Below are 23106 nucleotides of genomic sequence, written 5' to 3' on the forward strand. Positions count from 1 at the left end.
ACTTAACCAATTTCAATTTGCTAGAAACGTAATAGAAGATCCGAGATCCGGTGCCAATTCGATTAAAAAAAGGCAGCCAATTTATGGTAACAAAAATTTTTATTGAAAGATTTTCAAAACAACAAAACACAAAATAAATGCCACACATCATTCGAAAGTAAATTTCACATTTTTTTCACTTTACCAAATCAATCGTTGAACTTCCCCAAAGTCACTCCAATAGATTTCCTTGCGGAAAAATGTCAGAAAAACGAATGCATTGATGAGCGTGTAACTGAAAAACTCGACGACTAAATTTTTGCATTTTATTTGACTCGTATTCAGTCGGATCAACAGAAATGGAATGATAAAGTAGCGCACTTCAACCAATTGTTGGAATGCAATGGCCGCAACTGCACAAATGCTGAAGATCAATTTGAATCCGGCCGATTTGTTGTTAATGGCATGGTACAGTGATATTAGAGCCAATGCATATACCGGTATAATGGCATATCGGGCGAACGCGTATTTACCGTAGAATTTATTCCACACGTAGAATGTGTAATGTCGATTGTCGGCTAGTAAATAGGGATGCACGATTGTGTTGAAGTTCACGATAATGGCCATTGCTACGGTTCCTATTGCTACGATGTACCATTTTTTGCATGCCCATTTGATCGTTCGTTCGAGGTGGGTTAGAACCATCGATATTCCGAAGACCAATGTGAACAGACTGAAGTATAAAATCTGCAAGTCGGAAGAAGGAAATTTTGATGGTTGGATGATGTTGTTAGAATATGATAATCGGAAAAACTCGGAAAATTTCGTTTTTCTCGAGGGTGACACGAAAATTTGAATCAGTCTTTTATCTGGGGTTGGCATTCTGTTCAAACATCGATTCATAATTAAAATTGAGAGAGCAATAACTATCTGGAACTCTCCTCTTCAAAAAAAATGTTTCGAATCCCTGCCACGCGTAAAAGATTAAAAAACCAGCGGTACTTTTAGTCACACATAGTTGAAATCAATATAGCCAACAATTTGGCACTTTTGGAATGTGCAGAAATAGTGACATTGTACGATGGATAGGTCTTCATGGTTTTCTTTGAGCATGAAACACGCATCTGTTGGTCCAAATGATGTATGTGGTTCCTCTTAAACTCTACAGGTCTCCACTACCTATCGTTAGTATACAAGATCTAAGACAGAAATTACTCATACATTGTCTACCTTCGATATTGTACTAACGATAGGTAGTGCAGACCTATGAAGTGGCATGGTTGCCCCTTCCCACTACTTCTTGAAATTTTTATGAAGCGGCTGCAAGGGAACTACAGACATCACTGGGGCTAACGGATACATGTTTTGTACTAAAGGCACTGAGACTCTCTATAACCTGTGTTGCCTATCAATATTCAAATGGTTGGTACCAATTGACGAATAAAATTGAAAACGTACTTTAACGGATTTTGAAATTGTCTGGTACGACAGTTCTTTCAACAAAAAATTTTATTCGTCATTTGGCTCCAGAACCTTCAAATGAACTGACAAAGTCGTCACTAATTTAGATTTTCATCGTTGTGCATCGGCCGAGATACCCACAAGGACTATTGTAAGAATTCATGCAACTTGACCTTATATGATGTTATAGACACCGAGCCATAATGTTATAATGTCCCTCTCACCTGTGGCAAATGCAATGCAGCTGTATGAGCGGTCTTGTCACCGACAACAATCGACCCATTCCACAGGACGAACCCAATGAATGCCAGAATCACCAGCAAATATCCGACTAAGTAAAATGCCAGCAATTTGAGCTGTTTCGGAATCAAATAAAATCTCTTCAAATAAAATCCAGCCACGGCAATGATATCCTGTAAATTGAAGCGTTCGATTAAATCTGATTGGTCTAATCGATCGGTTCTTCTTTTACCTGGAGTGTATACAGATGGTCGATTTTGCCTGTTTTGTCGGCATCTTTAATGAACGGCAATGTTTGAATGCAAAATTTGTCTATTACCGTCATCCCGAATGCCATGCCGACCCAGACAATATTTGTTTGTCGCATGAGTACACTAGCCAATCCTGTAATGTTTTTACATAAACGTTAACACGCAGAAATACTTAAAATTGCACTGACGGACGCAAAGGATGATAAGAGAAGAGAAATTGTATTGCTGTCGCTATATAGCTGCACAGTTGGCACAACATCAAAAATGGTTTGATCGAGCATTGACTCAATTATAACAAATGATTTGTTGTACAAAGAGGGCGTCGAGCCGTTTTGCCCAAAAACAAAATCTAAATTCTTTTGTCATCTTACCAAACAGAGCGGCTATGTTATGTTCATTTCGCATATTGAACAGCACCAAGCCCAATACGGCTGTTATCGATATGATGTCAGTGTAATACAAGTGAGCAAAAAAGTACATCGGAGGAAGTGTCGATATGATAAAGGTCTCGAAAGCTAATTTCCAGTCTTTGTTTTTCGCCTAGAAATTAAAAACATTTTAGGCATTCAAGTGAATCTGTGCACCGACACAGTAAAATGATACTTACGGTTACCAATTTTCGAATTTTGTAAATGAACCAGACATTTATGATAGACGCTAAAAGCGATGTTAGCCGCAACGTAAACGCATTACACAAATTAAACGGAAGAAATAGAAGCGTTGATACGATATATAGACCCGGAAGGGTCGTAATTTTTGGGTCCCACACTGTAAAGTCACCATTGCAGTAATTCAATCCTTGACGCAGGTGAAATTCTTCATCGATAACAAGATTTGATGTTGCAAAAACTTTGCAAAATAAAAACACGGAAAATGCTGTGTAAACGATGAACAGTGTCAGTTTAGGTAGCTTATCGTAATAAAATGCCATCGATGGTACGAAAAGTCTGATTTGACCGGCAAGCTCTTTTACAACGATTCAGTGATTGACAAAAACTGCATTTATTCAGATTACAGGTGAACCAAGATTGAAAAACGTTTTTTAGGGAGCACAGTTATTATTGGTCCTTGGCATTGGTCCTTTAATGAATAACACTAAGACGATTGAACAATTGATTATTCTGCCAACATTTTAAAATTGACGAGACAGTGTAGCACTTTTTAGTTTTGGATGTTTTTTTTTGATCAAATCACAATAACAGTCCTCTGACAGTTTTGGTGAAACACTTAATGACAGACTTGACAACTTTTTGACACACAGCCACTCTAAAGAGTTCACTTTTACAAAGAAGTAACTTGACAAGCGAGGGATATTTTTTGAATTCATGTTTGATGAAACGATTGACTTCACTATGAGCCGATAATAGCATGATATAGTTATCGACTCATAATCGAGAGGTCCCGTGTAATCTGATGTCTTTCCCTCATATAGTGACCACGGTTACGGTTATCATATGCATTTTTTTCAGCTCTACCGTTTTACTACTATCACGAGCGTGCGTGTAGCAGTTTCAACGGAATAAACTGTTTTGATTGTATATGTGGATCAGCTGAAAAACAGTCGAAGCAAAGTCATGCTGAGATTTCACTGCCCCCGACTGTACAAAAATTTTAAAAACCCACTCTGCGATGTCCATTAGTCCAGTATTGCCAGTCCTGCACTGGGCTCGCTAATTAAAGAGGTTTCAAACAATAAACTTAAAGTGTTCCTTCTTGCTTTTCTCATTAAATTTAGAGATCGTTTGCATCAATACCCTCTCTACAGTATTGTTTGCATACAATGACTATTCGTCAAAACAAACGACGTTAGAGTTCATTCCCTCAAGACAAATTTATTTTCACAAAAATTGCATTCTTAATACGCTCTCGCTCGTCGCTGTGGTGGCACACGGTTCGGTGGAGTAATGTTGATGTCCATGTAATCACCGATATTGAACTTGGCTTGGGCTAATGTCAACGTATCGTCGGCATTTCGTTGTCCCGAACAAGTGACCCCGATGTCTCTCATGCGATAGCCCGGACCAAATTGTTCCGGTTGCACCACGGCAAAATCGAAATATGTTCCCTTGCGTCTCGTGTCCGGATTCACATCACGAACTAAAGCAGTCAGTCTGGTGATGAAAGGAAAAACAGAGAGTTGAATCAGTCAAACCTGTAACTCTATCGGCCAACATGTTCGGCAGTCGATGTAATTTTTTGGCATCGCTTAGCAACAGTGAATGGATCTTCTTTCAAAACCAGATACTTACTCCTGTAATGTAGCGTCCTGCCATGTGTAAATTTGCAATTCATTTGACGGAACATTGCCATGACTGAATTCTGAAGCGGAATGGTGACGACCAGTTGAACAGAACACTCGAAGTAGAAGGGGACACGTCTGCGAAGTATAGAAGAAGTAGAATATGGTTTTGTTGTTAGACGAATAGACTGCAAATAATTTCACAAAAATAGCAAAACCTTTTCACGATCCACAGGAGACGGCTTTTCATCATCGATCACGATCATAGATTCGAGTCCGGCCATTTCTTCGCTATTTTTGCTTCAGTCAGTGGAGTGAATTTAAAAAGTGTTTGCAATCGATTTGCTTTCTCCCTCAATTTGTTTTGGTTTTTTACGCCGGCTGTCAGACGTTTAGGACGTTTACAAGAACAAAGACAGAAGCCGTGACCGCAAATGTTGTCGTGATATTTGACACTTCTTAAAAAAAGCGCACAAATTTTTATTTAAATTTTTCGAATTGTTGCACTAACATACCAGTCAATTTGAGTAACGACTACACATCTCTTATCGACAACGGCGACTATACAAAATAATAAAGCTGAAGAAGTACAAGATTTGTTTTTTAACACTGAAAAGTGATACTTTTAAGCAAAGGAAGTAGCATCAGATTTGATTGTAATATGGCGTGTAGGTTGAAAGAAGATCGGAAAGAACTTATCGGGTTCAAAAATTTGCATTCAAGTCAGGGCCTATTTTAAGGAATTTAATTTCCACAAATTTCTAAAATTTCATAAAATATCTTAAAATTTCCAAATTTTGTTTTCTGTTAGATTAGTTAAGCATAAGCTCAAAGACATGAAAAACAACTAAAAAGGCAGTAAAAACAACATTTACGATGCAATCTGTTGTGTTTTTAGATGAAATGACGAAAATTTGAGAATTTTTGGAAATTTAATTTCTGATTACTTCGGAATGAGATCTAACAGAAAACAAAATTTGGAAATTTTAAGAATTTTTGTGAAATTTTGGAAATTTTCGGAAATTAAATTCCTTAAAATAGGCCCTGCGTAGACACATAGGACAATCACATCGTGTTTATCACGCAGGCAATGTCTTTTGTTATCAAAAGTTATGTCCTGAAGGTGCTTTTATAAGAAGAACGTCGGATTTAGTTTTACAAATTTAATTCGGTTTAAGGTCGGGTCGGGTTTTTGAAGAAAAAAAGTCGAGCCGATTTTATAACCTATCAACCTTTTGTCTCAAACTTTCGTCAAAATAGTATCACAAAGACATGATATATCACTTTTCAGAGACTGATTCATTGACCACCGATTCATTGATCACATATACAATTTTACAATTCATTTTTACTCACAAAGCTGTTGCAAAGAAGAACTTCAAGGTTTTGCCAATCGGCAGAGAATACACACGCTGGCGGTGAATCCTTAATATTATCGTTTATAGTCGCTTATATCCTTTACATCCTTTCTCTCATCATTAGCCACATTTTTAAATCTCTAAATTTTGCAAAGATAAATTCTCAGAACCAGTCAGCCCCTGCTTGAGTTGGTAAAAAGACAATTTTAAGAGATTGCTGTAGGATATAGTCGTATGTAGTTGAAGCTATAACGTATGACCAGACCTGTGCCTTTCGTTGATTGTTACTGAAAACACTTTACAAACTGAGTTCGGCCAACAAACTACGGAAATGGGTTTTCCATAGAGAAAACTAAGATTCAAGTTGATTTATATCTAATCACTAGGCCTACCATCGTTGTGCCTCTGATTAAAACTACGAATTATCCGTAAGGTAACGACATTTAATCTCAAACGTTAACAGCATGATTACTAAAAGCTATAAAGAAATTAAAACAATCAACGAAAACGTTAGGAAAGATAAACTGGCTCCAAATAAAAGTTCCGTTCGACGTTAATGATCCAGGATACGCATATTACCCGAAACGATTTTGTTCTCCAACACAGCACCAGCGGGAATATCGATACGATCCCCGTGATTGGCAATAATAATGACAGTGCCCTAAGCAAATACAAAAAAATAATTAACAAAATTGACTTGAACAAATGACTGGAAACACCTACACGGAGCGAAACTCCACGACCGAATGTTACATCACCCGAGACAGTCAAATGATCGAGCTCGATGAGATCCGGTATGGTGGCAAATCTTGAATGAGACAAATCTCAGTCATATGAACAACATTCGTCAATCTGAATATCGTTACCTTCCCAGGAACTCTTTCACCTTGCTGAAATGATTATCACCCAGCTTGACTAGCGGTGTGGTCGGGAACATTCGTTGCGGTGACATACACAATGATCCACCTTTCAGACTATATAAATTCGACATAACCAACAGTAGATCGGACGTTTTCTTAACCGGTAAGAAACGGGAACGGGGCACATTGATGCCAATCGAACCATCAAAACATTTCATTGCGGCACCGACAGCCGTCTCCAATTGTATGATACGAACGCCAGAGTCCAACGTCTTGTGGTTGACTATTGTCTCCATGTTTAGTGTTTTGTGCGACAGAACACGATCGATTGCTGAAGAGGATAAAGCACGAAAGATTATTTTACCAACTCAGAGTGCAATTCAAGGTGTTTGATTGGCTCTCACCATCAAGTTTTGCCCAAATATTGTTGGTATTGAAAAATTTGAATGTCTTGACCGATTTAAAGTCGTCTAAGTGCTCGTTCGGCACCTGCGCAATCTCCAGTAATCTCAATTTGTTTTCGTACTGAATCAGTGTACCGCCCTTAACATCGGCTCTAGTCTTATCGGTTACTTCCATTACAAATTCAACCGAGTCTCCATTGCTCGCTTTTTCGTGCAGCAGTTTGTTCAGAATTTTCAGGTCAACCGTTGCACCAAGATTATCGATGTTGGACAAGAAACAGTATACGCGACCCTCATCCAGAAACTGTTTCAGAAGACCGGAATTTTGGAACGATTCGTAAAAGTCACCGTGCCCGGGCGGATACCACCTATCAAAGAGAGGTAAATCATTCCAGTTGATTAAGAACAAATTAAAATTTCGCTTACGATTCAATGTCCTTATCGATGTCCATATCCTTGGCAACTGGCAGTAATGAGTCCTTGCTGATCCTAGGGAAGCAGCTTTGGTTGAACGTATGTATTTGCACTTGAAATCCTTTGTATTTTCGAATAATTTTCTCTGTGTCTTCGTCTGTGTTAAACGAATTCATCAGAACCAGTGGTACGTTAGCATTGTACTGTTTGTTTAAAGACTGGAAATACAACGGATGACGAGATGGTTATTCACCTCTTTTTACACGAATTCTTAAAATTATTACCTCAATTTGTTGAACAGTCAAATCCAAAAATGTTAGGTCCGATCGAACTGGAATCACACTTTTCGGACCATGGCAACCCATTGACGTGCCTAAACCACCATTTAATTTAATCACAACCAATTTGTCAAGCATTTCACGAATCTGAAACGTTGGATGCATTTTTTTAGTTTATTTATATTTCTGATGAGTCGACGACAACGATTTCTTCCTTACTTGATCTTCCTTTGGTAAACTAAGCGTATCGTAATGTCTGATCGCATCTTCCGGCAATTTCTGAATTTTTTCCCAAGCGACCGATGGACCGTCTTCCGATAAAAATCGCTGGAACAGCGCCGAAAAGCGACCCATTTCGCCGCTGAGGAACGGTTTCAGCTCATCGTTGGACGTTTTCAGCAATTTATCGAGCTCAACTTCTAATTGGATTTGTGCGTCACGTTTGGTCACCTCGTGGAATTCTTTCGAATCGGAAGGGACTCGCTGGTGCCCTCTCACCTGTGTAGACAAATGGAAATAGTTTTTGTTTAGTATTGATGATAATACATTGATCGTCTGAAACGATCGTATTTGTTTTAGCTAATCACGACAACCGCATCAGTAGAGTTGACAGAAGATTTAAGAAACAATTTTTGACTTTGTTGATTACAGGGGACGTCAGGAGAATTTAGACTTGAATTTGCTTCAGCTGTTTTTGATCTTGGGCACTCATACAATCAAAACTGCCTTTACTATACGTGCGAGAGTGCGCATTGGTGTGTTTGTAATGGCGATACATCACATAAGTAGGGAGTGAATATTACTTGGCGTTTGCACTAACACATTCTCGCATGTATATTAATAGTACATTACTGATATAAGACTGTATATAAGAGACGTGTACGTATACGAGCGCTTGCGCGAGGTATTTTATCGCAGTAGGCAAACATCTCTTTTTCTAGTAATAATAATTTTGCTTGCAAAACCTTTAGCTCTCTAGGGTAAATTTGTTTACTCTTATGTACGTCGTGTATATAGCGCACAATACACACACACCGTATGCGATAAACGCTATTTTATCTACAGACAGAGAAATAATAGCACCTTTTCACTGCTATTATTTCACCTAGGTAGATAATAGTAGATTATTCACCTCTGTCCACATGTTTATTTAGACACTTGGGGAGTTATTGCATGAGCCGAAGGCGAGTTGAATAATTTATTACAGCTATATGAAGTATATAGCTCGAAATGTACTACCGCTCGGGCAAGCCCTCGTGTGTACATGTCTCGTTATATACTTCATGAAGGTGTAACGTACTATTACCACACGCACGTGAGAAACTGTTTCACAAGTATAAGTACGTTTGTTTTTGTAAGTAGACCAACTGAAAAACAGCTGGAGAAAATTCATGTCGAAATCTTACTTACGTCCTCCGTGTATATGTGAGTCATTTTTTGTGGTAGTCTCAAAAAACAAGGGTCACTGGAGGGTGGTTCAAATTTATTTTCATAAGTTACAATTTTATCCAACTAAAAATGTGTCCGTCGGCTTCGAAAATTTACAAAAATGAAAGTTATTTAACATTAACGATGCCGTACTATCACCAGTCACCCACACATAAGTCCAAAAATTTTACCCCAAAATATTTAAGTTTTGCCACCATTATTGCGATAAATGCGGGAATATTAAGCTTAACGTTACAGGTACGTTGCAGAGAGCAGAAATATAAAAATACAACTGATTTCACTGAGGTAAAGCACGGAATGAATATATATTTAATTCTCGATTTTTCGCATCTTTTTCGGTTATATTTCGTTCTAACAAACAAAAAATTTCCTGTTTAACAACGAAACGATCTTTTTAGTAAAATCTCTATCTCAAACGGTCGTTGTTTATCAACAAACTACATTTTGATATATTAATCAGCAAATATATACGCTCGCTGTTTAACTTTATCAACTTTACATGCAATACATCACCGCGAAATGACCTTATCAGAGAATGTCTTTGCAATTTTAACTTATTTCTTTAATGAAAGACGGCAAAAAATACGAATAAATATTTACAAAGTATGTGTTGTGTGCACATAAAGCGACAGATTTTTTTTTTCCTGATAAATCGAAACAATTTCCGATTTTCTAGGTATCTACTCGAATCAATGAACTTTGTTTTAGGGATCGATTAGAAATTGATAAAATGCCACGCAAATAATTTAAAATTAAAAACTGACACGACCATGATTTGTGACATCACGCCTTGATAGTGCAGTATACCTGGCTTCTGTCATATCGGTTTTGTTACTGTACTTTGTTACTGTAAAATGTTACATGCAACACGAATCGTATGCTTTTTTCACATTTTACATAAATACATTAATACATAAATACACCGAAAGTATCACGTATACTGCACGAGTTGCCCCTCTGAATCGCTATTGAAACGCGCTACAAGAGGAAATCGAGCGATCTATTCTCGCCTGTCTTTTTCTTCATAAGTTTGCCCAACTTCTTCAGGAAAAGTTGTGTTTCGGGACCAACGGCGCCAAAAGTTTCGAAAGCTAGTGGCGTGAACTCGTAGTGTTGTTTTAGGTCTAAGTAATTAATGTGCTTAGCTCGCTCTGCTTGGTCAGCCGCAGATCCAAATTGCGCCGATGTCAGGTTCAAATAAGAAGAAGCGGTTGTATTGACCACGGTAACATCCCATATTAAAGATCGTATGCTGGTATACTATCGCACATGATTTTTTGCCAATCCCAGCTTCGCCTCTTACCAACAATCTGACATCTAGTGCGATAATATACCCTCATGCGATTCTTGTTACAAAAATACCTATTCTATATCGGGTCGTAGGCCAAAGGGTGGAGTGAGGCTAGGTAGTGTTTTAACGGAGACTTGGACTACATAGAAACAAATGAGTTGTAATATGTGGCTCTTTATGCTGCTATATGCTACTCCGAGTTTATATCAGCTCAGGTTCGAAAAATTTGGATTTTTAAAATGAGCCATTAAGAGCCATGGGCCCTTTGCAAATTTGTAGCCTACATTTAGGCGGAAAAATATTAGTTTTTGATGATTTCTCTGAACCAAAATATTTCTTTGAAAAAGTAAAGCCCTGCTACTTTTAAAGGAAAAATTGGTTTGTGAGTCATTACTTAACCCACTTGGAGAAACCTATGCGGACTACTCAAATTTCCAAAATCTGCAAAGCTTTCTCCAAGTGGAATAAGTTATCACCTACAAACCAATTTTTCCTTTAAAAGTAATACGATTTTGCGTGAAAATCAGAAATCATAGAATGATTTTAGACGCCAAAAATTGCTTCCTTCATAAAAATAATAATTTTAAAACCGATAACAACGAATGTTCTCGCCTAATTCCGGTACACTACATCCTATATCGCATTTAAGATTTTCGAATTTCTGCTCTGTTGGAACCAGATCTGCACCACAAAATTTAATTACGACAAACTTGTCTAACACGTCCTATCACGACAATACTGGGAGATCTGGTTTCTATCATCCATCGCATTTTTGTTTGTTTGTTTGATTACTAAATTTTTCGTTGAACAGTCAATGAACAAGAGTCACACCTGGAACTAAACTTTCATAATTCAAAAAAAAAATTACTACTACGGTAGTCGGTTTGGAGCATGTTTTTATACATAGCCATACTTAATTATCATAGCGAAAAAAAACGACAAAAAAATCTAATAATTGAATGACTATGATTCTGTGTATTTGTTCAGATTTTTGTTTGTTTATTTATTTATTTTTTGTTACGACGATGAGGTCGTTCAAGGTCACATTCTGATAATAATATAATATGAAAAAAATAATCATTTCTAAATTTGATATCCTGAATATTTAATTTCAAAAGAAAATGAATCTTAGACATGTTCCACTGGCTTCCGATTCTACGATTCATGTCGATTATTTTTCAAATAAAAACGAATCAATCATTAAGTATTGTATGCATGTCACTGTCTTGTATATTTGCTTTCCCAGATGTGAGTTATAGAGAATTGTTTTCTTCACGAGACGTACAGAACAGAAGTGAAACATTTGAAGACTTGTCGATGAGTGATCATTTTTCATTGATTAGGCTTTTCAGAATAAGTTCTCGATTGTACGCGAAGAAATCATTTCACATTTCAAGTGGGATTTTCTTCTCGATTTTGCGTTACTTTAATGGATAAACAAAACTGGAAAACATGTCTTGATCCATAAACATTAAGGTCCAAAGCAACATGCCAACGACTTTTTACATGATTTTTGAATAGGATGAAAGGTTATAGTAATTCTTCACTCTTTATATCTATTTCAATGAGTGGAGCATACTGGACCGGTACACCATGATAGCTTGAAAAACATTTTTTGCAAAACGTTTCACAATATTCAGCAGATATAATGCAGAAACAGGGCCAGTACAATTAGCGAATTATAAGAAAATTGAAATTTTATTGATTTAAGCTTGTTTCTAATAGAGTCTAGCGATGTCCGTACATTTTTGATACTTCAGAAGAAAAACGGTCACTAGCTTACTGGGAATGAAGCTAAATATAGCAGTGTGTAAGTCGAGACTTCACATTGAACTATCGAATGGTCAGTTGTGGGTTCGAAACTCAATCAAAACACAAATAATTTGTCTATTTGTGTTATTGTTACATGTAATTGTTCGTTGGTAATGTCATTCAGTCAATAAGCTGAAAAGCCCGTTGACGGTATTGTCTTTTTTAAATCAAATAAATTTCATTTTTATTATAATTCGCTAATTTTGAACATGTTAATGTATTTCCACCTAGCATGGTCGACACTCTAAAGATTTATCTTATTTAACTTAAATATTGGCGATATTTAGTCATGCCCTGTGGCATGTTCTTACGTCCCAAGAAAGTACTTCTATTTTCAATCCATTCCTTTACTATTCATTACTTTAACATACAGATCATATTTAATCTGCGCCAAACGTCTTTACCCTTCAGCGAAGGGTAATATCTTAAATTCGTTACATTAAACGAGAAAAGATAAAGCTAAAAAAGCACTCGTCAGGTCAAAATATGAAAGTCAGCACAACTTCTTTCACAAACAAGATAAGACAATGTGATGTGATGGATTCATAAATACGACGGATGTTATGACTGTAAGATGTGATTCGGAGATGGGTGTATAAATCGAAGCCTCGGATGTTATATAAGAGCAATAAGCACGGCAAAATTATGTTTTATTTTGATGTGGAATATTATTGTAAGCGTTTTTATATTCTATCATACATCAACATTTTGCTTATTTATCCTTTAATTGTAAAAAGTATTGGTAAAATTTACAGAATTACGAACGATCGTCAACATTCGACCAGCGCGCCATCTTAATTATTCACTAGAAGCTGTTACAATTTACATGTAAAAGTGTCGGGATTTTTCTCAGAGAGGCAAACCAAATCTCCTTTAAATTTTAGAATTTGAGCCTTCAAATTTTGTTATTTAAATTCGCCACTTTCAATCACTTTATACGATCACAATCTGAAGTAATCTAAAGCGAGATTTAAATCTGATTGACAGCGGCCGTTACAGAATGCAGAATGCAGAATGCAAAATAATGTCAAGCTCAAGATTACAAACACAATGATCTGTTCGATAATACACCAGTTAAGTTCGGCGGAATGTAACATGAATAGTAAATGGAAATATATTATGAGCGAATTGGCAATGAATTTATTGTTATTTGTATTTATCGTGGCAATTCAGATCAAACAATCACATACTCGGTTAAGCAGCATTTCCATAGCACCTGGCATTTTGTTGCAGAAGTCGAAGTTAATTGCTTTTATCAAAGTGAGCACTTAATGGATATACACAAATGTAAATAACACAAATCAACAAAATTGTATTGAACGTGAGTTAGAATGTAACATACAAATCAAATCGTTTTTTTTTGTGTTCAGAATAGAATTACACTTCTGTTGAAAAACCCAGCACTTCATTCCATGTTAAATTACGAACATTAAATATTCTAATACTTTATTTGTCGTTAAATTGTTTATCAGTTTAAAAGATGAAACGGCGAGCGAGAAAAAAGAAACGATTTCAAATTTAACGCGAAGAACGTGCACTATCAAAGCGCTTTTGTATAATGTGTTATTGTTGACGGTTGAACAATAAATTTGAAACTAACGAGAATATTTTCAAATCATCAATGGTTATATGAATAATATACTTGTCTATCAGTCAGCCATATATATGTGTATGCATATTATGATATCCCATATGAAATTATACAACAATTCGAAATATAATATATGTAACTAAGTAATCGCGTGTAATGAGAATACTATTCGGTTGGGTTTTAGAATTTTTCTTTAGCCGTTTTCTGATAACAAATTTTTTCTTTTAGAATTTATGTTTATTTCGAGTTTCGACAAACGGGAAGTGTCACTAGTTTAAATAGAAAATACGAAAAAAAAACTGCAAACTAATCTGTTGATTAGCGATTTTACGATGACATTATCGAATTGTGACTGTAGATAAGCCGCGAATAGATATGTAACGTTTCTTAATTATAGTTGAACAAGAAAACTGAATCATTTGAAAGCAAGTGAAGAGATGTATATTATAAGACTCGCATGTATATGTAATAATAGAATACTTACTGGTTTAGTGATATTTTGTGGCACGAGCCGAAGGCGAGGGATTAAACCACACACGGCAAAAAATATCTCTAACCCAGTGCATCCTAACAATGAAAGTGTAAAACAGGTATGGTCTATTGTCCGCCCGGAGGACATAAAAATTTGATTTTCGTACTTAAACGCACTCATTTTCATATTATTTTTACATAAGATGTGAGTGCGTTTAAGACGAATTCGCCGATCGACCATACATGTTCTTGACTTTCACTGCATCCTAAACGTATATTTATTAACTGTCCCATGCAAAAGTTGACTATTACATAGCAGTTTGCTACCCTGCAAAGATTATATGAAGAGTATTTTTGGTTCATTTTACGTGAATTCTTTTGTGTCTCACTAACTTTCCCATTGGTTATTTTTGAGAAAATATTTTCTTAAATTTTTTCGAAGTTTCTTCGTTCTCTTATAAAGTTAACGCAAAATAAAATGATCGATACTGGTTTTTGACAATTGAAATTCAATTGTCAAAAACCAGACTCGATCATTTTATTTTGCTTTCATTTTGGTTCATGAAAATTTTCCGCATATCTCAAAAAGCAATTTCAAGAAAACTCGAGAAATTTCGACAAAATATTTTTTCGATAGTAAGCTCTGAGGCGCATTCAATTAAACAGAATACATTGAATGCTTTTCCGTAATTCATTATTGTGACACTCTCAAAGTCACTCATGTGTTTCGTGTTTGTCAGAAACATGCTTCGGTAACTATTTTTCGACAAGTGTATTTGGATACCTCGCCTCCAGCTCGAATCACTTGTCGAAAAGTCAGTCATGTAATGAATTTCTTTAGCAACATCTAACGTAATCTACTACCGCGAAGACCGGCAACGAGCCTAACAGATGAAATTATTGTCGGAAAACGAGTATCCAGTGGGTGCAGCGAGTAAAATGTAAAAAAGAGTGCATTTTGAGGAGATCGAATACACCCCATGCCTAATTTCAATTGTGATCTAAGAAAATGAAAATTTTGGAAGCATACAGTCGAAGAAATTTAGTTTTCGGGTTTTCCAAAGGTATTAATCTTATTTAACCCACACTTTATCCCACAACAATGGAATCCACAAATTTAAATTTAGTTAACTCAGCGGTCGCAATGACGGCGCTGCAGTCACGATTTCAAAATGTGATATAGGGTGGATAAACTAAATTTTGGTTTTGGTTACATTTTCTCTTGGTTTTTAATTATTACATCAGGCTTCTAAATTAAGAGTACCTTTATGCAATATAAACCGTTTGAGTTTGAAAAAAGATGTTTTGTATCAGTGAACGATATAGGAAAGCGTTCAGTACGTCTCAACATACAAAAGAACGTAAAATATAATTGTACATTTAGCCACCCTACGTCCGTCATCGCTTCTATTGTCTTCAAAAACATATTGTGTGCTTGTCATGATAATTATCAGACGTTTGTTTATTTATGTGTCTCATCTAAAATGCTGGCCAGCAAAATTTTGATCATTAAATTCAACGGCAAAATTGATCTAAATGTTAAAATAATTGTGAATAATAGTGAAGTTAATGTGGTTTTGTTTTCTCTTCATAAAGGAATTTGCATCAGTTCGATGTAAAGTGCGGAGCACCATTGGAAAAAAAACTTGTCGCTGAAGAATGATCAAAAAGTTGCTGGACGCAATAGCTTCAACTAATGCTTTGCAGGATATAGAATCGAAATTAGAGAAACACCAAGAGCCGTCCATTTGAAATCTTCATCATCATCATTTCAACTAAAGGCTTTTTTTTAACGAAACGCAGATTCGGAACATTCTTTTTCGCCAAATTACAATTTGGCATAGGAAATCAATTCAACTCTTTGTATAAGTGAAGCTCATGATTGAGCTCAATCATGAAAACAGAATCTGGTCAGGAATAAGATAAGAATATGAATATATGACGAACTTCAAAGTTCCTGATTTATAATCCTGAGATGCCTGCTCGCTCATGCAATTATGCGATTTACGATTTCCAAAGAATTTTAATATCAACTTTTAGACAAAATAACAATTTCCAAGTCTGTTTTCTATTTGATTTATTTGATGTATTTCCGACCTCGTTCTAGGATAATAAAATTTTCTGTGGATTATTTGTAACTTCATGAAAATATTAAGATTGAAAACCTCAGAAACATTCACATAAAAATTATGCTTTCCTAACTAATGTTGAAATAGCCTTTTTGCACTCATTAGGAACTTAGGAAAATAACTACTGGTCGAGACGGTTTACTTGTAGTCCGAAATTATATTTTGGCTTCGTAGAACCCAGATAAACACAAGAGAGAGGAATTATATGATATGCAGTACATACTGTCCCGCAATGAAAGTAGATAAGTAGGTATGGCCAGTCCATACAAGTCGGAGCACATACGGATTTGCATGGCGCCACCTCAAACTAACTCATTTCTAGTGGAAATTTGCACTAGAAATGAGTTTGCTTGAGGTGGCGCCATGCAAGTCCGTATGTGCTCCAGCTAGAACAAATTTGAACGTTTGGCCATACCTATCTATTTACTTTCATTGCTGTCCCGTACAATCTTTTTCTAAATAAAAGTTATAGTCAAATCGACAATATTGTATTATTTGGCGATTTGTCATATTTTGGAGTTTCTTCACACTTTGGCGATTTTTCTTGACAATTCATCATATTTAGTTGATTTGTTAAATCATCAAGAAAAGTCTCAGAAGTGTGAAGAAACGCCATAAAGACAAATTTTCAATTCTCTATGATCCTTGGAGTTTCTTTACTCTTTGGCGATATTTCTTGGTTTTTCTTCACATTATGGCGATTTTTCTTGTTGATTTAACAAATCAACCATAAGAGGTTCCGAGCCTACGCTGAAATTGTAGCCTATATTTCTGCGTTTCGAAATTTTTGATCGCTGATATCTTTTTACGAGAGCCCTTTTTGAAAAATGTACGACCACATTTTCGAGTAAAAATATGTCAGCTTTGAATAAAAAATAAAATTGTCTGTGAAAGTTCCATTTGCTTTGAGAAAAGTGTACCTTTGATGCAAATTTGGGGCATCGGTACAGTTTTCTCAAAGCAAATGGAACTTTCACAGACAATTTTATTTTTTATTCAAAGCTGACATATTTTTACTCGAAAATGTGGTCGTATATTTTTCAAAAAGGGCTCTCGTAAAAAGATATCAGCGATCAAAAATTTCGAAACGCAGAAATATAGGCACAATTTCAGCGTAGGCTCGGAACCTCATAATGATGAATTGCCAAGAAAAATCGATAGTGTGAAGAGAAGAAGAGAAAAATCGCCAGAGTGTGAGGAAACGCCAAAGTGTAAAAATACGTTTTTGAAATGTCTCTACATTATCTTTCGTAAAATGATAGTGTCCTCGGGATCTTTTGTTAAAGTATGAATTCCCTAGGATCGAACAAGATGCCGTTACCTGACGTAAAATAAGAGTTTCCTTAGGATCGAACCAGGCAGCATTTCGTAACTTTTATAAAAGGATAGATTCACTAGCTTCGAATAAATAACGCCTTTTAGATAAATTTCGTAAAAGGATAAATTTCCAAGGATTTGTTTAATCACCACGAAGAATCGCCAAAGTGTGAAGAAACGCAACAAAGACAAATTTATCATTCTTTGTTTTTGCCGGCGTTTCTTCATCCCTTGCCAATTTTGTATTTTTGGCGATTCTTCATGGGAATCATGATTAATGACGGCTACGAGCTTTAGCGAAAACGAATGAGATGTTCCGATCCGAATCTGCGAGCGAACTTCCGTTTCGTTAAAAAAAAACCTTTAGTTGAAATGATGATGATGAAGATTTCAAATGGACGGCTCTTGGTGTTTCTCTAATTTCGATTCTATATCCTGCAAAGCATTAGTTGAAGCTATTGCGTCCAGCAACTTTTTGATCATTCTTCAGCGACAAGTTTTTTTTCCAATGGTGCTCCGCACTTTACATCGAACTGATGCAAATTCCTTTATGAAGAGAAAACAAAACCACATTAACTTCACTATTATTCACAATTATTTTAACATTTAGATCAATTTTGCCGTTGAATTTAATGATCAAAATTTTGCTGGCCAGCATTTTAGATGAGACACATAAATAAACAAACGTCTGATAATTATCATGACAAGCACACAATATGTTTTTGAAGACAATAGAAGCGATGACGGACGTAGGGTGGCTAAATGTACAATTATATTTTACGTTCTTTTGTATGTTGAGACGTACTGAACGCTTTCCTATATCGTTCACTGATACAAAACATCTTTTTTCAAACTCAAACGGTTTATATTGCATTGCATAAAGGTACTCTTAATTTAGAAGTCCTAATGTAATAATTAAAAACCAAGAGAAAATGTAACCAAAACCAAAATTTAGTTTATCCACCCTATATCACATTTTGAAATCGTGACTGCAGCGCCGTCATTGTGACCGTTGTGTTAACTAAATTTAAATTTGTGGATTCCATTGTTGTGGGATAAAGTGTGGGTTAAATAAGATTAATACCTTTGGAAAACCCGAAATCTAAATTTCCTCGACTGTAATGGAAAAGTCATTGCTGTCATGACAGACGCCTTAAGTGACCTATTCACTTAATTTGTTGAGGCATTGTTTCGATTTTGATTGAATGACCATGACCATATCTAATCTAAGCAATATCATGATGACGTGACGAAAAAGTTTCGTGTTAAGAAAAATTGCAATTTTGATTTAATATGATGTAATGCAATAAATAGGAAATAGGGTCAGGTAGGGACGTATTTAGTGTCTCTCGTAACCAGATTATATGCCAAACAAGAAGATGGTTTGCAACACACTTTGTATTAAAATTTCAATGAATTTGTTCTTCCACTTAAACATGTTACAGAATCTTTAATGGACGATCCCCGACATGTTACAAAACGGGACACTTACGAAACTTCTAGAGCATACAATAAATTCTCGTAAATATTTTCATTCAGCGAATAAACAACAATCGCTCAGTAATCGTTCAATGTGACCTTCCGTATCATTGGAAAATTACTGAAAAGATGCTTTTATTGGATAATTTACTGAGCAATTAAAGAAAACTCGTACTCGTGTTCGGACAATAAACAGGGAGTCGAACCAACATGGGACGAATATTATAGACCTGACACAAATTTGTATATGCTTTAATGGCTTAATTACGAAATTACGCAATCTATACCTTAAAAACGGTTATAAATACACTAACTGATAACCTATACGATTAAACGAAACAAATAAAAAAGGAAAGAAGAAATATTTATTATTGAAATGATATGTGAGAGTGATAATCGTTCGTTACGTCGTGGAAACATCGACACAAAAAAGTGTACTATCGCTCGCTTATATGGTGAAAAAAATGTAGAATTTGTAAATTACGAAATAAATTATTTTTCAACTTTTGGATCGGTGCCATGACATTACAATTCAAATAATAATCTATGTAGCAGATAACGTTCAATCGAAGATAATTTTTGAAAATGAAAATATAAAAATTGCTTGCTCCAGTGATTGGAACCGCGATATAACGCGAAAACCGAGGACAGTTTGTTTGGGTAGTGTAGCAGACTGTTTGTAAATAACCAACTAACTATCAACTTCTATTAGCTCAGAGGTCAATGCCAAAGTAAGCGGAATGAGCACGATTGTGTATTGGTAATTTTGTTTAAATTCCAACCAGACAACGTAGATGCAGCTCTCTATGTAGACAGTCTGCAAATGCGAGAAAAGTCGTTGCATCACTCGAGTTCTAGTTTTAAATTTGCTTCCGTTCATAACTAAGACTGTATACTGTTAGTTGGTGAGGTAGTGTCAATACTGATGTGCGTGTGACACCCAAACCCATTTTTTGATGATAAGGTGGTGGATTTTCATACATTCATTTATCGACATGATTACCGTTTCCGTGATGATGTGGTTCATTTTTGGTTATGTTAAATCATCATTCTTCATCAGAGAGATGCTAAGATAACGGCTGGGACGCCGTTTCGACGGATAGAGGGAATTTGTCAGCTTTTTTCATATAACGAATGAAATGTCAAAAATGGCTGACTTTTTCCAAAATTGGTCGGTTGTTTACAAAATAATTAATTTTTGACTACAATGATTCGAGAAGCAGAATATGGAAATACGTTTGCATCGGTGTCAAAATTAACGTAAAGGGTTTTATTTGCAAGGTACTTTCGTATTATCTGAGATATACGCGTTCAAAAATTGGTCTCCAAAATTGTTTTTTTCAATTCGGAAATTGTGTACGAATACTGAATCTGATTTATAAATAAATGGACTTACGTTCATTCTGATCCCACAAGGATCATGTTAGCAATTTATTAATTAAAATTGGTGATGCTGGAAGTATTAAAAAAAATCTGTGGTTATGTCTTTTTCAATTTGACAGCTGGTCGCATACGGTTCAATTTTTTTCAGAAATGATGGACAAATTCCCTCTATCCGTCGAAGGGGCGCCCCAGCCGTCATATTAGCATCTCTCTGTTCTTCATTCGCAGGTCTGGCGTACGTGACAAGTCAATTTTTTTAATTTTCATCGTGTTAGGCACGTCTGCTAATGAAAATTCAATTTCTTCATTTTTAATTGAGCTTAATACCTACATTTTGACACCAAATTTAGATTTTCTAAGATGTATGACAGCTGTTATTTGCACTAGGCCTACACTTGTTAGGAGGATCATCCAAGTCCTCAAAGAGAAAAGTCGTAGAACAAATTTTTTTGGTATATGTTGATGAAACAATATCGCATAAGTTTCAGAACGTGACCGTCGAAGGGACTAATGTGTATGGTGTGGAAATGAGTAGCTGCGGACTCTGTGGGCTGAATCGACACCTGAACAAACTGAGGTTTTCAGTGACCCTAGATGTTCTTGCAGACTGGAACACGAGACTGGCATACACATAATATGTGACTGCCTTAAGTTTACTCAACTGAGGCACACGCTTCGGGAAGACTATGTGGTGCGACCATCCGAGATTAATAATGTCATGATTTAAATGATGACCGGGAAGGAAAAAAGCGAATCATCAGATCTGTATTTCAAGAACACATCAGTGATCTTCCATCCTGATCAATCTAAAGTCGGATATGCATGTAATGTGAGATCTCGGTCTAAATGGATGTAAAGAAAAACTGTTTAATTTCCATTAAAAAAGAACTCTTCAGCTTCGAATTTCAAAGCCACATCAAAAATGTGCAAAATATAATCGCAACGAACGGTTATGAGTGTTTCGTATGGTCAGTGGCATATTCACTTATTTTCACTTAGCTCGAACATTAATTCAATGTTGTGTTCATATGTGCACGCAGACACGACGGTCAATGTCATGGGTATAACAAGAAGAAAAATCGAAAGGAAATATTATTCTGTCTCGCTGCTCACACAGAAAATAAAACTTTAAGAACACGAAAAACAAACCAAAACAACGATGATTACGCTACGATCGATTGTGAGACTTCAACCACTAGCCAGCAACATCGTTAAACAGTCCATTTACAAGCAATCTCCAACCTATTTGAATGCTGTGTGCTGTGCAATAAGTGTTCGACAATATGCCAAAGGAAAAGATAAACTGAAAGAACGTAGCCGTGACAAAGGATATAAATTTGCTAAAGTTCAGTTTAACGATGACCAGCTCCGTGAATTCTTCAATCTGGATGGATACACTGGACAGCTGGAAAAGTGCATTGATACGATGCGAAACGAGTTCATCAAAAATTTATCTCTGCGTTCGACAACCGGTTCCATCGAAACGTTAAAGATCAAAGTGGATGGCAAGGATCATGAACTGCAGGAATTGGCGCAAATAATCCGTAAGAATCCGAAAACCATTGTCATCAATATGGTTGCATTCCCGCAAACTATACCGGCCGCACTGCAGGCGATCCAGAAGAGTGGAATGAACTTGAGTCCCCAACAGGACGGCACAACAATTTTCATACCGGTGCCGAAAATAACGAAAGAACATCGTGAAAATCTGTCGAAAAATGCAAAGACTTTGTTCATCAAGTGCCGTGATTCGATTAAGGACGCTCAGAATTCGGTGGTGAAAAAGTTGAAAAATCAAAAGGACATTTCCCAGGATGACAATTTCAGCATTCAAGGTCAGGTGGTTAGCATTGCCGAGAAATACATTGCAGAGGCCGAGGACATGCTGGAAGTGAAACAAAAGGAATTACAAGGAAAAGACTAACATGGAAACCGGAGACACGCAGGGTGAACTGGGAATAGAAAATATTGAATTTGTTGGTTGTACGACAAAGTTTTACATAATAAATTCTGTGAACTTGATGATGTCACGCAATAAAATTTACTTTTGAACATCAGAATCTTCTTTGAATGTCAATTCAAGGGCAATGAAACTATTGCGAGACGATAACATTTTCCATGAGAAAAAATAACGAAACATTTTTGCCACTCCATTAAGTATATAAACAGTCTGTGGTTCAGTCGTAGGTTTATGGACTGACGTTATCGTGAAATAACAGAGTCGTCCAAAAAATTCTTTTTCCAAAAGTGGTTCTTCAATAAAAATACTTCCTTTTCACGTGAATGAACAAACATGATTTTAAAAAACGAATGGAAGCTACGTACCCTTCGTTCATTAGGAACCTCCAACATTTTCAGTTAAAAACTTTGATGATAAAAACTTGACGATTTAATTAGAAATTCAAACACTTCAACAAATTACCAAATCACAACACAACAACACCCAATCCTAACCTCACATTTGTTGACTCAATTTTTTTTTATTGAGTTGAAAACGCAAAAAATATGCTTCGTCGGCTTGTTTGACATTTTTTCATCACATAGAATGACAATATTCGAATAGGTCTCTACAAATTTGCCATAGCAGAAGTAACAGACGAAGGCAAGGAACTCACAGACTAATAATAGAGTGTTATGATGAAAGAGAAGAAGATATTTGAACAAGTACCCCAAGGCAAGTTAAAATAAACTGGTCTTCTG

General features: G+C 36.0%; 4 protein-coding genes across 7 annotated transcripts; 1 reads left to right on the forward strand and 3 right to left on the reverse strand.

Moving 5' to 3' along the window:
• Positions 1–78: 78 nt before the first annotated feature.
• LOC119074883 (putative Dol-P-Glc:Glc(2)Man(9)GlcNAc(2)-PP-Dol alpha-1,2-glucosyltransferase) lies at positions 79–3160 on the reverse strand. Of its 2 annotated transcripts, none has more exons than XM_037181223.1 (5): positions 2535–3159; positions 2303–2473; positions 1913–2064; positions 1665–1853; positions 79–726 (listed from the first exon to the last, which is right to left on the reverse strand). In XM_037181223.1, exons 1-5 carry the CDS (start codon positions 2860–2862, stop codon positions 181–183), a joined length of 1386 nt encoding a protein of 461 aa, XP_037037118.1. In that variant the 5' UTR covers positions 2863–3159; the 3' UTR covers positions 79–180. The 2 variants fall into 2 exon arrangements, with proteins under 2 accessions (XP_037037118.1, XP_037037119.1); XM_037181224.1 differs by having other exon boundaries at positions 97–726; positions 2303–2471; positions 2539–3160.
• Positions 3161–3743: 583 nt separating this feature from the next.
• Positions 3744–4570, reverse strand: LOC119074900 (histone deacetylase complex subunit SAP18-like). The gene is made up of 3 exons (XM_037181248.1): positions 4389–4570; positions 4181–4308; positions 3744–4042 (listed from the first exon to the last, which is right to left on the reverse strand). Exons 1-3 carry the CDS (start codon positions 4452–4454, stop codon positions 3787–3789), a joined length of 450 nt encoding a protein of 149 aa, XP_037037143.1. The 5' UTR covers positions 4455–4570; the 3' UTR covers positions 3744–3786.
• Positions 4571–5950: 1380 nt separating this feature from the next.
• On the reverse strand, positions 5951–22886 carry LOC119074881 (UTP--glucose-1-phosphate uridylyltransferase). 3 transcript variants are annotated; one of them, XM_037181218.1, is made up of 8 exons: positions 13227–13659; positions 7704–7982; positions 7491–7631; positions 7219–7424; positions 6793–7160; positions 6395–6719; positions 6252–6336; positions 5951–6189 (listed from the first exon to the last, which is right to left on the reverse strand). In XM_037181218.1, the coding sequence occupies exons 1-8, from the start codon at positions 13257–13259 to the stop codon at positions 6082–6084; spliced, it is 1545 nt and encodes a 514-aa protein (XP_037037113.1). In that variant the 5' UTR covers positions 13260–13659; the 3' UTR covers positions 5951–6081. The 3 variants fall into 3 exon arrangements, with proteins under 3 accessions (XP_037037113.1, XP_037037114.1, XP_037037116.1); XM_037181219.1 differs by lacking the exon at positions 13227–13659 and adding an exon at positions 22732–22886 and having other exon boundaries at positions 5958–6189; XM_037181221.1 differs by lacking the exon at positions 13227–13659 and adding an exon at positions 9104–9449 and having other exon boundaries at positions 5958–6189.
• Positions 21430–22463, forward strand: LOC119074896 (ribosome-recycling factor, mitochondrial). Its single transcript, XM_037181243.1, has one exon. It carries the CDS (start codon positions 21566–21568, stop codon positions 22328–22330), a length of 765 nt encoding a protein of 254 aa, XP_037037138.1. The 5' UTR covers positions 21430–21565; the 3' UTR covers positions 22331–22463.
• Positions 22887–23106: the final 220 nt, after the last annotated feature.

Source organism: Bradysia coprophila, unplaced genomic scaffold (genome assembly GCF_014529535.1).
Source record: "Bradysia coprophila strain Holo2 unplaced genomic scaffold, BU_Bcop_v1 contig_151, whole genome shotgun sequence".
Taxonomy (NCBI): domain Eukaryota; kingdom Metazoa; phylum Arthropoda; class Insecta; order Diptera; family Sciaridae; genus Bradysia; species Bradysia coprophila.